Here is a 15,507-nt window from a genome sequence, read left to right as displayed (position 1 = left end):
TTTCAGAAGTCTTCTTGGTGAGATGACTTTACAAATAGTTCATTGTGCTTGAGAAGCAAACAGAGAACTCTAGAAGCAATCTATTTGTAGGATCTTTTTAACATTAGGCAAATTGGTGACCAGGCTTAGTGATAAAGTAGTATTTGAAGGGTATCTCGATTTTTTGAGGTAGGCAAATGCAAGATCAGTGGGTGCAGTGGGGGCCTGACACAAGCCATGTTGAGTTTTGACCTGTGGTCTCCATGCAGAAAGAAACAGCTAACGTTTCGCTCCCCTTCCTACTTCAACAGTTACAGATCGGTTCACCCAGAAGCCAGGGGGCATCTCAGCGAAGCCCTGACTGAGGACACGGGAGTTGGGACTAGTGTGGCAGGAAGCCCTCTCCCGCTGACCACGGGGAATGAAAGCCTGGACCTTACCATCATCAGGCACCTCCAGTACTGCACGCAACTTGTCCAGGTAGGACAACCGGGTTTTTAAAGCCCAGGTTGTTGATGCACCAAGAATGTGTGCTTCCTTTTTTTTTTCAGTTTTCCCAGGAAAAGGAGAATTCAGGAATGTGAGAATAATCATCTATGGCCAAACCTCCCTGAACGTGCCCTATCTCATCTGCTTTGATTTGAACTCAAAAACTAAATTGCATGGCCTTCAACCCTGGGTTTTTCATCTTAAAATCTAGATCTCCAGGGACATCCCTGGTGGTCCTGTGGTTAAGACTATACACATCCCCTGCAGAAGGCATGAATTCCATCCTGGACATGGAACTAAGATCCCACATGCCGCACAGCATGGCCAAAAAAATAAAATAAATTTTTAGAAATTAAAAAAAAAAGTCTAGATCTTCAGACCTTAACAGGTATTAAGTGACATGTAGTGAACTCTCGCTTTCAAATTATTTGATAATAGGTGAGAGTAATGTGATTTTTTTCTTTTAATTTTTTGGTCACACTTCACAGCATATCTTCATTCCCTGACCAGGGATGGAACTCATGCCCCCTGCAGTGGAAGCGAGGAGTATTAACCACTGAACCACCAGGGAAGTCCTGTGATTTTTTTAAAAAAGGAATTTGCATTCTGTCATCTACGAATGGACTTTGAAAGCCAGTGTTACTGAACTTACGTTAACGTAAACCCAACACATTAGTTAGTTTTCCATCACCTGGACAGCTAAAGGCAAAATGCTACAGAATATAACCACAGTTTCCCAGATTGCGAATAAGTACTAATTAGCAATGAGAAAGAATATTTTACAGGCATTCTCCTCACCAGTTCATTTTCATTCTGGGACACCCTGGGGCTCATTTTTCTTCTCATTTCAGGCTGCTTTACCACTTAAGATTTTGCCACAGTTGTTGTTCAGTCGCTCAGTTATGTCCAACTCTTTGCCACTTCATGGAGCATGCCAGACTTCCCCATACTTCACTTTTTCCCAGAGTTTGTTCAAACTCATGTCCATTGAATCAGTGATGCCACCTAACCATCTCATCCTCTGTCACCCCCTTCTTTTCTTGCCCTCAGTCTTTCCCAGCATCAGGGTCTTTTCCAGTGAGTCAGCTGTTCACATCAGGTGGCCAAAGTGTTAGAGCTTCAGCTTCAGCATCAATTCTTCCAATGAATATTTAGGGTTCATTTCCTTTAGGACTGACTGGTTCGATCTCCTTGCAGTCCAAGGAACTCTGAAGAGTCCTCTCCACCACCACAATTCGAAAGCATCAGTTCTGCTCAGCCTTCTTCATGATCCCTCTCTCACATCCGTACACCACTACTGGAAAAACCATAGCTTTGACTAGATGGACATTTGTCGGCAAAGTGATGTCTCTGCTTTTTAATATGCTGTCTAGGTTTGCCATAGCTTTTCTTCCAAGGAACAAGTGTCTTTTAATTTCATGGCTGCAGTCAGCGTCTGCAGTGAAACGACTATTTTGACATTCTTTTGTTGCAGGGAGGGTTTAAGCTGTCTTGAACAAAGCACTTTCCCCCAAGCATCTGCATGAATGCTTCCTCCTCTCCCAGTGATTGATCTTTTCCCAATCTTCTTGTTCTCTCACCTTGCCTCAACGCGTAGGAATCAGGAACAGAAAGTGAAAGCAATGTATAACGGTTTTGAGGGGCAGGGTCAGGCAGGAAGAGTACAAAAAGAGGAGAAATCATGCTTATAAGAGCATGTGTTCAATTGGAAGCCTGAGGCAGGGTGGGGAGGAAGGACCCAGGGAGGCTGGGAGTGGGTTAACATTGATTTTTAAGTAACACACTCATGACGAGATGTAGAAGAATCTGCCTCTCCATGAATAGAGACCCTCACAGCCGCCTCAGACACTCACGTTCTGTGGGAAGCTGGTAGTCAGTTATGACTCTTGGGCTAGGTTGGCCAGTGCCCCGGTGGATCTCTTTTGTTGAGTGTTTAATTTATAAGCCAGTCTGGCAGACGGTGCAGATTTTTTCTGACCCAAATGAACAAGGATTGTTGTTGACTTACAGCTATTCTCTATTCACCAAGCATTGGAATGAGATAGTGTTCACAGCCCTTTGTCCTTGGTGAACCCGAGACTCTGCTGAGCAAACTCCCTGTTCACCTTTCAGGCTTAAAGTCATTACTTCATGAGACATGGGAGAATTCTCTTCCATGAAGGAAGCAGATGTGTTCGCTCAAAGACTAAGGGGCATGCAAGAGTTAGTGCAGTGTTTCTCTCTACAGTAAGGCCAGGGTTATAACAAATTCAACTCTTCTGTGGGGAACAACACTAGAAAAAACAAAAGGGAGTAGTCCCACCTAGTCCGTTTCTATGTGGTACATGGGACACTGCCCAATTCATGAACTGTTTAATAAAGCCAATTAGATCTTTAAATTTAAAAAGAGAAAGAAAAAACAACAAAAGAGATAGACATAAAGGTGTAGAATTAAGGAGATGTAGAATAAAGTAGAAATCAAGGTAGAAACCTGATTTCTAATTCACAAATGGTTGGTTGGCATCACTGATTCAAAGGATCTGAGTTTGAACAAGCTCTGGGAGATGATGAAAGCCAGGGAAGCCTGGCATGTTGCAGTCCATGGGGTTGCATAGAGTCGGACATGGCTGAGCAACTGAACAAAACAACCTGAATCAGTAAGCTTGCTTATTCATTTGGTATATAACTGTAAAGAGATAAAAATGGGTATTCCGTAAGAATTATAATAGCTATAATTATGTTTAAAATAGAGCAGTTCTTTTCTACTCATTTTTTTTTTACATGAAAGGCATTTGTATATAATTGCTGCACTTGACTTTTGAATTTGAAAAATTCATTTTGCTTTAGAGCCCAAATGCTGGAGACCATAGGAGGATGATGGTACAGGTCTGCATCCTGCAGCCATGCCTGCCATGTGAAGGGGACAGAGACACAGAAAGGACTAGAACCTTCAGACAGTGACTGATTTCTGTCCTTTCTCTTCTCAGGTTTTGCTTTATTCTCATGACCTGCACACAAATGAAATCACTTGCCATTAAGGTGCTCTTGGACAGGTTGCTTAACCTCTCTGTACCTCAGTTTCCCTATCAGTTAACTGGAAAATCAAAAGTACCCACTTCTGGATAGCCACAGCTGGGTTGTTGTGCAAAATAACATGAGCTAATTCATGTATAAGGCCCAGACCAATGCCTAGTACATAGTAAGCACTCATTAATGAGATAACTTTTGTTGTAATTATGATTATTATACAACATGCTCTTAATTTTCAGCTTGAAAACAATGATATGAATCCAAGCCATGAAAAATAACTACACTTGTAAAACAAACCTTTTTTCTGCTTCTACACCAGTGGCAACCTAAATATGCTCTTCAAATTTCAAAGAGGTCTTATGCATTGACAGTACATACAGAAAGGCAACTTTATAATAACCTTGCAGCCCTACTACTGAGAAAACTCTAGAATTTGCCCAGGCATGAAAAAGTTGAAAGCAACAAAAACATGTCTTATTTCATCAGATGTTGTAACCGGCCTGGAATAAGGACCACTATACTGGAACAGAAATGTGTATGAGTTTAACATCCCCTCTTCATTCAGAAGGATGAGGCTGAGCCCTATTGACAGCAATGATTGACCCAGTGGTTCTGTTTGTTTTATCAGCAAATTGTTCTTTCAAGCAAAACCCCATTTGTGGCCAGCAATCTCTTAGAGAAGCTTTCCAGGCAAATCCAGGTGATGGAGAAGCTCTCGGCCGTCAGCGATGAGAACATTGGAAACATCAGTTCTGTCATTGAAGGTGAGCCCCTGCAGTAAAACCACCAGGTTCTTACCAACAATAACACCACGAGCCTTCTGCCCACCCCATCCCACCCCAACCCCCACCTGCATCTATTCATGGCTTTATTAGGATGGCAGAGAGGCCTCTTGGGCTGTAGAATAGAGGAAGGTTGCCACACGAGTGTGGTCATAATTAACATCATGCTTCAGCCTTTGGAGTCAAAGCAGCAGACACCTAACTTTTTCTAGAGGGGCCTCCACCTCCAGGAGGCAGACTGTAGTATATACACAGAACCCCCTCCTCCTCTGGTGGTGTGTTTCCCCCCGGGGATAGGTGATCAGGATTGCCCCTGTGCAGTGGAGCTGGCCAAGACAAACCCCATAGCAATTGACAGTCAAAGGCAAGATGCTCCCAAACCTACTGTGAAAGGCAGATATACGAGGAGTCAAAGACCTTCAAGAGAATCCCTGGTTCAGAGTTTTAAATAGAAAACTTGACACAGGAGAGATGCCTTTGAACTTGTGTGGTCTGGCTACAGGACTAGTTCCTAGAGACAAGAATTTGTGTCTTTTTTTCGCTGTCAGATAGTGGAAATAGTGGGAAACTAGGATCTTCTGGATTATCTCCAGTTAAGCTTGAGATTCCCTGTAGGTTCTTTCTGCCTCCTGCTTCCGGTCCTCCCAGGAGCAGGTGACCTTGACAGGTCTCTGAGAGATGCGAAAAGCGGCAGGACATTCAGGCTCCTGTCCGCTCCTCCTCCGGCCCCTTGGCTTGATCAGAGCCTCTGGAGTGAAATGCTGACGGTGGCGCCTGGCTCTTCAATCGTTTCAGTCTGAAAGCCACCTGGGAAGGGTGGAAAACGCCTTCAGTCACCCTCTGCTCTGCTCCCCCGCTGCAGAAAATCTCCTGGGCTTTGATTCTCTGATTCCGTAGAGTTTTATTTGCTAAGTTACAGGAGATGAGGGGATTAGACTTTCTCCCGAGGGTAGACCTGCTGTTTCCTATCACAGAAAGCAAACAGTTTGCTTTTGCCGCGTTTCCTTTAGTGCCCAGGCTGGATGAGCTCCTCATCTCCTCTTCTTTGCCCTCAGGACCACCTGCCAACAACAGGGGAATCCTGTAGTTCTGATTAAAAACTAGTCTTAAAAAAAAAAAGAAGAGAAAGAAAGGCCCCTGGTGATGCCTGCCCCACCCCACCCAGGTCCGCCTCTGCATCTGTTTCACTGAGTCGTGGGGTGGGGGGTTGCTCTTCTGTTCCAGCCATACCGGAGTTTCACAAAAAGCTGTCTTTGCTGTCCTTCTGGACCAAGTGCTGCACGCCGGTTGGGGTCTACCACAGCTCCGCGGACAGAGTGATTAAGCAGCTAGAAGCCAGCTTTGCCAGAACCGTCAACAGAGACTACCCCGGGCTTGCAGACCCAGGTACAGGGCAGCAGGAGCGAGAGAAATATTTCCGTCTTTTGGGTTGAAAGTAGTAAGGGCTGGTGCAGTTCCCTCAACACTCCCCTCCACGGCCAGCCCAGAAAAGAGGCTTCCCCTCCAGAGAAAACATCATCGACTCAGAAAAATCAAAGAAAGGAAAGACAGGGAACATGCTTTCATTCCAAATATCAGCAGTGACTTTGAAAAGGACCGTAAGTCTGTACTGCTATTGAAGTATGTATCCTTTCCTCATTAAAAAGTCACCAATACAGGAGCGTCAAATGGTATTACCACTTGGGAAAAACTGCTTGACAGTTTCTATAGAAACTGAATATGTATATTCCTACCCTGCCATCCAGCAGTTCCACTCCTAAATATGTCAAGAGAAATACGAGCTTATCCTCATTTTTTAAGAGGACATGTATAAGAAGGTTCATAGCAGCTTTATTCATAGGAACCAAAAATGGAAACAATTCAAATGCCCATCAACAGGAGAAGGGATAAATGGTAATATTACACAGCAGTTTTCAAAAAGACTAAATGTACTGCTGCAAGCAATAATTTGGATGAATCTCACATAATTTTTGAACAAAAGGAACTAGATTCAAAAAGTACACACTATATAGTTTTATTTATATGAAGTTCAAGAACAGATAAAGTCAATGTATTGATAGAAGTTTGACTATTATTGATATTGATAGAAGTTTGATTCCCTATGGTTGGAATAGACTGGGAAGGAGCACAGGAGAACCCAGTGACATCCCAGCGATTTCCGTATCTTGATCCAAATGACAGTTACACGGGTATATAGATATGCTGTCCACTGAACTCACCTTACAGACTTCACTCCATCGTGTACCTCAATAGAAAGATAGATGAATGAGGGATGAATGAATGAATGATTGTGTTTCTTATAAACTGCTTCATGTCTTCCCCTTCCAAACAGTGTTTCACACCCTAGTGTCTCAAATCCTGGACCGAGCTGAGCCCCTGCTTCCTGCCAGCCTGTCCTCCGAAGTCATCACTGTTTTCCAGTATTACAGTTACTTTACGAGCCACGGCGTGAGTGACCTGGAGAGTTACCTGAACCAGCTGGCCAGGCAAGGTAGGACATGTTCTTTGCTCACACTGTGGGGGGCTCAATCTGGGATGATCTTCAGTCTCTTCAATCATAGTTTTTAGTGATGATAGCTTTTTCTTCCCCCAAGTCAACAGGTGGGCTAAGATTTGTCTTTTAGATGACTCCTGGACTTTTAACATGAGTGAGCCCTTTGACAATGAAACAAGGGTTTGCTGAGCACATCCTTTTCACTCAACAGTGGTGTACCATTAATAGGGAGCTGGTAAATGATTTAAGGCCCTGCTGAAGTTTTTGTTTATCGTGAATGTGTTTGCCATTTGTAGGATCGAGCCTACAGGCAATGCTATTTTATAATGCCTTTTTGGTGGCGCTTTCATAATACTAAGCAGAAGTGAGGTTCTAAAGAAGCCGATGGGGTGACACATTGGGAACGGAAAGAAGGGAGAGGCGAAAAAACAAATCTAAGGCTTCATCTTCAGGGATTGAAGAAAACAGACACCAGTGCAGGGGAGGGGCAGAGAAGCTTGTCACTGCCTTCTCGTGTGGCACTCCAGTTATGAGAAACAGAATACTCAAGGTATCTGCCTTGAGTGAAAACCTCTTCAGGAGTGGAGCCAGACTGTGAGGGGCTGGTTTCTGGTTCCCAAGTTTGTGCTGTTTCTCCACCCACGCTTGACAATGGGCAGCAGGAGGGTGAGGCAAGAGGAGCCAGGTGTGTTCTCGGAAGTAGATAGGTTGGCACATTGCTTGCTAGTGGCGGAAATGCTCTGACTCTGACCCGGGTTTGGGCTTGGTCCTGCTTTTTAAACCCCGAGACACCATGTTCAGCGCAGGTAATTGGCATCACAGGAAAAAGAAGAAAATCTTCCTCTACCATCACTAATCGGAAACATCGCCTTTCTCATATGCTAACTTTTCGTATGTCCGTGGGTCTTTTATTAAGTACATCCTTGACTCTTCCTTGTATCTGTAATGAGCATGCTACTTGACCATCAGAAAGTGACTTCTGTTTCCTCCTCTCTCTCCAGTTTCCGTGGTTCAGACTCTGCAGTCACTGAGAGACGAGAAACTGCTCCAGGCCATGAGTGACCTTGCCCCCGGCAGCCTCCCGGCCCCCCAGGAGGAAGTACTCAGGACGCTGGCTCTGCTCCTAACCGGGGAGGACCGCGGAGCTAGTGAGGCGGTGACGCTTTACCTGACAGCTGCCTCCAGAAGCGAGCATTTCAGGGAAAAGGTAGGGCGTGAAATGATGGGCGGCAAGGCAGAAGCTTGTCTAATTTTATGCCATTTACTGTTAATATTCTGTCATCTCTTCCTTTGTAAAAATAATTTTCTTTCTCCTGTTTTTAAAAAAAAAAAAAAAAAATTGGGTGGCACATGGGCCTTCTCTAGTTGCAGTGCAGTGGACTTCTTTAGTTGTGGAGTACTGGCTCTGAGAGCGCCCAGGATCAACAGTTCCGCTCAGGGGCTTCTCCAGTTGCCCTGCTGCATGTGGGATCTTAGTTCCCCAAGCAGGGATTGAACCCACGTCCCCTGCATTGGAAGGCAGATTCTTAACCACTGGACCACCAGGGAAGTCCCTTTTTCTCTTATTACTGATATACACTCTGTAAAATGATATAAACTATAAAAATATACTGAAATAGTTAAGGTCCTATAAGTCTAGCCCCCAGAGAACACTATTAATAACTTAGTGTATATTCCTTCAGATCTTTTCTATGTATATGCTAACATATATAATTATTTTTTCTTAAATGAGATCACACTATCTTATTGTGCAAATGATTTTTTAAATGTAATATATCATGGTTATTTTCTTTCCATGTCAGAACATATTGGTCTACTTTATTCTATTTGATACATTAGTGGCATCTCAGTATATAAATAACCTGTTATTTTTGTATTGCATATTGATGAGCATTTGTGTAGTTTCCAACTCTGAAAAATATTATGATGAACATACATATGCGTGTTTACGCACACATATGTTTTACGAATAGTTTGCAGTTAAGCCATCAAACTATTGGGTCAAAGTGCTGGAATACTTTTTACTTTAAAAGCCATCTCTCCTGTTGCTAGGGAGGAGACAGTTTACCTCTCGGCTTCAAATCAACAATTATCCAAGTGTTATAAGCATATGCAATTCAAGTACTTTGGGGCCTAGTACAAGCAGGCCCTTTACAACCCGAGAGCCCTTTACAACCGAAAGAGTCATTCTAAAACCCACCTCCCGTAGACTTTCAGATCAGTTAAAGAAAATAAAAGTTGGCCCTTCTTGTCCTTGTGGGGGTCCGCTGTTGGATTCAGAGAAGGGTTTGCTGAACCTTTCTAAGACATTATCTAATTATCTGAGTTAGTGTGTGGTGGGATGTACTCCTGGGAAGACATTCCATTCTAATACATTTTGGCCCGAGAACATGAACTTCATATTTTTCTTTCCTACAAAGCTCCAGTCTTTTAGGAGAGTTTGCTCAAAATGCTCTTCTTTGGGCCAAATACCCTCACCCACACTGAAAGAGCAAGACATAAGAGACCATGAATTATGCGATGCCAGTCATAGAATAGAAGGCATGAATGAACTGGATAAAAAGATCAAGCTCTTTTAATCAACATGAATTTTAATGGATTTTTTTCCCCCACTCTGAGGGTAGTGCAAAATATCTCATTTTACCTGTAGCTTATCTCAGGGAGTAAGAATGATACATACATTTGAAAAAAAAAAGTGAAAGTTAGTCACGCAGTCATGTCTGACTCTGCGATCCCATGGACTGTAGCCAGCCTGACTCCTTTGTCCATGGAATTCTCCAGGCAAGAATACTGGAGTTGGTTTGCCATTCCTTTCGCCAGGAGATCTTCCCGACCCAGGGGTTGAACCTGGGTCTCCTGCATTGCAAGCAAATTCTCTACCAGCTGAGCCACTAGGGAACCCTGGAAGTACAAACAAATCAGAATGTCCTCATGGTGTCCTTCCTTCTCTTTCAGGCCCTGCTCTATTACTGTGAAGCCCTAACAAAGTCTGACCTCCGGCTCCAGAAGGCAGCTTGCCTGGCCCTGAAAAGCCTGAAGGTAAGGCCCAGCCTTGGAGCCCCCGGCAGGTCAGCTTCGAGCTGACTTTGGCTTTGAGACTAAGTCAGGTGATAGACAGCTTTCTTTCCATATTTGGAAGTACCTGCTTTAGCAGCCTTTCTCCTCTCATTTACCCTGTGCATTAATTGGGAGTCATTTTTGTCTTCAAATAGTACCTAAATGTGACTTGGTTTTGTTCAAGTCAATACTTTTTGGAAAACAATTCCCTTTTTCAGTAGCTCAGAGGAATCAATTTGCTTCAGGGCCGCTATTAGAAAAATGTCTCTCATGCCAAAAAAGAGATGACATGCTGATTTCATCAATTTTTATTGTGTACAGAAGTACGGCAGAGATAAATAAAATTGGCGAAGAAGTACTAAAATCCAATGTGCCAATAACTTCCAAATCCTTCCCTGGAAACTCTTTTACTAAGCAGCTCGTCCATCTTCATTGTGTCAGAGGGCTGAGAATTGCCAATGTTTTAAGGAGCTTGCCTTTTAGTAGTCAAGATTTAATGTCTGACTGACCTTAATCACAAAATATAAAATTAATCATCCTTGAGAAAAGAATGAAAAGGCCACACCTTGAGATCTGCTAAAATCTTGGATGCATGCGAGGACCTGCAGGCCTATTGGGACAGGAAGAAAGGGATTAACACCTCAAAGGAAAAAGTTAATGACCTGTGAAGAAAAACAGTTCTGGGAAAATTTGACTTCCTTGTTACTTGGTCAAAAAATTACCTTGAGGGGCCAAAAAAGGCCCACAGTGGTTGCTGTGCATTTGGGTGCTGTCCTGATATTGACAGGTCAGCGATGATGGCTGTGACACAGTTAATGTAAAGTAAGACATAAGGATACGTGATCGGCACCAGTTTTTGTGGATTTACATGCTGTGAAGGTTTAAAAGCTACAGTTTTAAACTCCAGCATGTCCACAGTCTTGGAGCAGCAATTCCTCCCCATTACTCTGTCCTCCTAGGGTAGGATCCTTTGTGCTGAAGCAAAGACCTCTTTCTAAGCCATCCACAGCCCCCTAGCTCTTGACAGGGGCTCCAAGTAGCATGATGTAAAAAAAAATAGCGCAGACTCAACCAGTCAACTCTCATTAACGTGTCAAGAGAAAAAAAAAAAATTTTTTTTAAATGAATGACATCAAACAGACATCCGACATGTTTCTTTCCTAGTACCATACCGGAAACAAGCTTAAGAGGTCAGGGTTCTCAAATGCAATTGTAGTTCCCCCCTCTGTCTCACTGGGCTACCCGAACCCATAGAAACAGCCATGCTTGCTTCCGTCTGTTGTCTTCCGGCGCCCAGCACCAACACTACCTCTCCATAAGCCTCACTTTCCTTCAAGAAAGAAAACCATAATGTGTTATTCATTATCAACTCTTCAGAATCACTGGAAGAGCATTTTATTCACAGCAGGCCCTCTTTTATCTACTGGCCTTCAACATGTGCTCATGGACACACTCTGCTGGGCTTTCTTCTCCTGTGTGTCTTCCCTTCCATGGTCATGCCTATGCTCATAACTCCCATGTTATGAGCATGGGAGTTTCCATGTTTCCAGCCCATGTCATCCTTTCCACCTCTGATCCAGCTTGCTCTCAGGTATCTCCCCTAGGAAGTCACCTCAGACCCCACCCATCTCACCCCTTCTCCTTGTCTCCGGTGTATGAGTAGATTGTACAACTACTTCGCAGGAGCTCAGGCCAGAAACCTAGGAGCCATCAGTGACCTGCTCTTGCCCTCAGGCTCCACCTCCAGCCAGCCTCCTCATCCTGCACATCCCACTTCCTTGGTAGCCGGAATCTCTCTCCTATTCATCCCCATTCTAGTCACCTGGATTCCAGCCACATTCCCACCAGTCTCTCTGCCTCCCTGCAGTCCGTCCTCTCCTCTGTGGTTAGAGAGCTCAGAATTAAAAAACAAGTCCTATTTAAACCTCTTACATGACTTTCCATGATCTTAGAATGATATCCAAAACCGTTAATAAACCTTATAAGCCTCCCCTTGATTTGGGCCCTGTATTTCCTTCTCCACACCCCCAAACACTACGTACACATACACACACACACACACACAAACACACATATACATCTTTACCACATGCCCAAACTTGACCAACTCCTCTAAGATACACTTCTTCCAAGAAGACTTCCCTGATCAGACCACTCTGCATCTCCCAGTCATGTTTGGCCCCAGCACCCTGACTCAGCCTGTCATTCATTATAATAATTAGTTTATTTATTTCACTGTCTGTCTTTCCACCGGACTGTAAACTCTTAAGGGTCAGGACTATGTCATGTTCATGGCTGAGTCTCCCAGGCCCTGTGAACTGCCTAGTTCAGAGTGCTCAGAAACAAATAGACGAATTCCCATCCTTGACCTTTATTCGTCTCCTCTATTTTAATACATAAACTAAAATTAGGAATTCTTAAATTAGAGCTGTTTTGGAAGGAATGAGATACAGTAGAAAGAAATAGAAGTGGATTCTATTCTGGAAAGTCAAGCTGGTCACTTCCCTTCTCTCTGCCTGGAGTCCCCTGTGAAATGAGGAACTTCCCTGGTCATCAGAGTTCCCACAAGTGCACATCCTGGGCTCCATCCAGGAGGTTCTAATCTGATGTGTCTGAGTAGCATCAGGAATCTGTACTTTCATAAGAGCTCCCAGAGTGATCTTGATACTCAGCTGTGTTTGGGAAGACCTGGGTGGTCTTTAAAGTCCCCACCAGCTGTGAAAATGCTAAGTCTCCTGTAGTCCCACACCTAAATGTCAGAACACTGTTTTAACTCTTTTCTCCTTGTAGGCTACTGAAAGCATTAAAATGCTGGTGACATTGTGTCAGTCTGATACTGAAGAAATCAGAAATGTGGCCTCAGAAACTCTCTTATCTCTTGGTGAGTTTTTGTTTTGTTTTGTTTTTTGGTAACATGATTGTTTATTTCTGACACTCGCAAAGGTAACGGTAAGAAGTTTCATGTGCCTTGTTTGAGCAAGTTTTCTCCTATAGGCTATCTGCTCAACCAGTTACACACACACACACACACACACACACAGCATGAGGAACTGATCAATTAATACCAACTGGTATTAATTTATTATTTTGAGTGATAAATAAAAACGTTAAGTTCAAACTGGTATTTATTTTTGGTGTTCTGTATCCAGGAGAAGATGGGCGGCTGGCATATGAACAGTTGGACAAATTTCCTCGAGACTGTGTAAAAGTTGGAGGTCGTCTTGCAAGTGAAGTTGCCACGGCCTTTTAATTACAAGCTGACTCTGCCTAACAGCTGTCTTAATAAATGGCCCTGTTAATCAAGATGGTGCTGTGACTTAGCTGGAAGCTGTTGAGGTTGTCTGGAAATTTAAAATGTTATGGAAGGAATCCAAAGTCCAGTTTCACAGTGCTTATCTACTTTTCCTTTGGCCAATAGAATAGGGCTATGTATATTTCAGTAGATTACATCATTGATTGCAGCTGACAAAACTTAGTAGAAGAGTCTTATCTAGTATGTGTGGAATTTTAAAACAGCCATCTTTGTACTTTTTTGGAAGTCTTCTATAAGCTTGAAATAGTCACATGATACTTTGATAAATATATGCCTTGCAGTTTTTCCTCTGTTGTGTTCTCAGGGTTGAGTGGCCCCTTTAGGTACCTAATTTTACCTTAAATGTGAAGCAAAAAAAAAAATAAAAGGATTTCTTTAAATACAAGTTTGCCTGTAGAACCTGGTAAAAGAACACATTATAAGATTTTTTATTTTCATTTTTTCAAGCCTCCACAATTTCTTTTGTTTCTCTATCGTGAGAAATCCAAAGGCATGTTTCCAGTATGTAAAAAAAAAGATGGATTAAAAAAAAAAAAAAGATGGGTAGATCACTAAAAATTACCTTATTAAGATTATACCGTACTCATTTTTAAGAAGATACTAAAAACTTAAGTTGTTTTTTTTTAAATAAGAGCCATTTTTTAAATGATACTTTTTATAATAGAAGTATTTTGCTGCTAAGGCAGATCAAAACCAGAAGTTTTCAGAAAGCTGTGATTTTAATTCAGAAAGTTATGATGCTCCTTGAAGAAGAACATAGAAGTTGGAGGAATCCTAATGGGGTGAAAGGGGTTTCCCTGGAGGCTCATGGTCAAGAATGTGCCTATCAAGGCAGGAGATGCATGTTTGATCCCTGGGTTGGGAAGATCCCCTGGAGAAGGAAATGGCAACCCATTCTACTATTCTTGCCTGGGAAACCCCATGGTCAGAGGAGCCTGGCAGGCTACAGTCCATGAGGTCGAAAAGAGTCAGACACGGCTTGGTGAGTAAACGACAACAGTGGGGTGAAAACAGAATCAAAAGAGTGGTCTTTGCTTTTATAGAAACTACTGTAAGGTAAGGAAGAAGAATGCCCTGAATGATGGTTACTGCCCTAGAGATATCATTCATCACTGGATAAGAACCTTTGGCCAAATAGTTAAAACAGTTTCTGTCATTGCTTTCATATCAGGGTAATAAGTCCTTTAAATAAAGTACAAGTCCATTCAGTAGCTCTTATTGAATAATTTTTCTTCCTCTTAAGAGTATATAAGGTGGGATATGCCAAGATATCAAAATAACATGTGTGAGTGTAATTTAAACTGTGGAATATCTACTATTCTCTGAATGTGCTTGAATAATCATTTAGATGTTATTTGAAATATTTACATTTTAGCAAGACCTTTAAAAACAATTCTTATTTCTTTTAAAGTATAACTTGTTTATCAGGCTTCCTGGTAGATAAGTTCTTTCAACTGTGAAGTTACAATGTATATATAAATTTGTAAATTTATAAATATTATATATATGCATATCTTTCCTTTTAAAGGTACATTGTACAGCCTATAGTTAGTATGTATAGTCTGTAGTCCCTGTCAAATGGTTGAAGTGATTTTTTTTAATAGAAAGTCAAATCACAAATGTCACAGAACTGTTCAGTTGTTTGGGTTTTTTATTTTTTTGAGTATTGCATGAATAATTGATTCTATACCTTTTGTATTCACTTCTGCATTTTATTTTTGGTTGAAAGGGGTGCTTTTAGTTTTGTGGCATTTGTATTCGTCACTCTTTCAATCATGTAAGTTAAAATAAAAATTATTTTTGAATTACTAGTTTCGTGTTCAGGGTCTGCTATATCTTTTCACATGTTCTTGTTGAGTTGGTATTTACACAACACACTACACTTCATTCTCAACTTGAATTTATTCTTATCTTGAAATTCCTTTATCCATACATGAGAATGATATTTACTTCTCAGATTTATTGTAATGCTAATTGGAGGAAAAACAGAGCTACATTTTATCTGATTCCTTCATCTGGAACACATCCTGTGCCGCCCCATTTTGTCTAAGCTGCTATTGGTATATTTTAAATTTACTTATTTATTTTTTGGCTGTGCTGGTCTCTTGCTGTGAGACATAAAAATTCCTGCCCTCACAGGGCTCATATCCTGGAAAGAGAAGACAATAAGACAGAGAAAAGGAGGGAATGCCCTGGCGGCCCAGTGGTTAGGACTCTGCGCTTCCACTGCCAGGAGCCCAGGAGCTAAGATCCCACAAGCCATGCAATGTGGCCAAAAAAAAAAAAAAAAAAGACCGAAAAAAGGAATGTAATTGCCCAAGGCCAAAGCTGGAGATGGGAAAAATGGGACAGAGCAAAGATCACAAGTTTCAAAGAGAGTGGTC

General features: G+C 42.2%; 1 protein-coding gene across 5 annotated transcripts in view; it reads left to right on the top strand.

The window, feature by feature from the left end:
- Positions 1-14,934, top strand: part of RIPOR2 (RHO family interacting cell polarization regulator 2) — a 218,757-nt gene extending 203,823 nt beyond the window's left edge. For 4 of the 5 annotated variants that reach the window (XM_070456227.1, XM_070456231.1, XM_020892277.2 and 1 more), the window contains 8 exons: positions 291-459; positions 4,106-4,241; positions 5,484-5,645; positions 6,592-6,750; positions 7,755-7,960; positions 9,709-9,792; positions 12,601-12,691; positions 12,960-14,934. In XM_070456227.1, coding sequence (XP_070312328.1) covers positions 291-459; positions 4,106-4,241; positions 5,484-5,645; positions 6,592-6,750; positions 7,755-7,960; positions 9,709-9,792; positions 12,601-12,691; positions 12,960-13,060 — 1,108 coding nt within the window. In that variant the 3' untranslated portion in view covers positions 13,061-14,934. The other variant, XM_070456228.1, reaches the window with a different exon arrangement.
- Positions 14,935-15,507: the final 573 nt, after the last annotated feature.

The sequence above is a fragment of the Odocoileus virginianus genome, chromosome 27 (assembly GCF_023699985.2).
Source record: "Odocoileus virginianus isolate 20LAN1187 ecotype Illinois chromosome 27, Ovbor_1.2, whole genome shotgun sequence".
Classification (NCBI taxonomy): domain Eukaryota; kingdom Metazoa; phylum Chordata; class Mammalia; order Artiodactyla; family Cervidae; genus Odocoileus; species Odocoileus virginianus.
The sequence above is the reverse complement of the archived record's forward strand: the minus strand, read 5'-3'. Positions and strand labels throughout refer to the sequence as shown.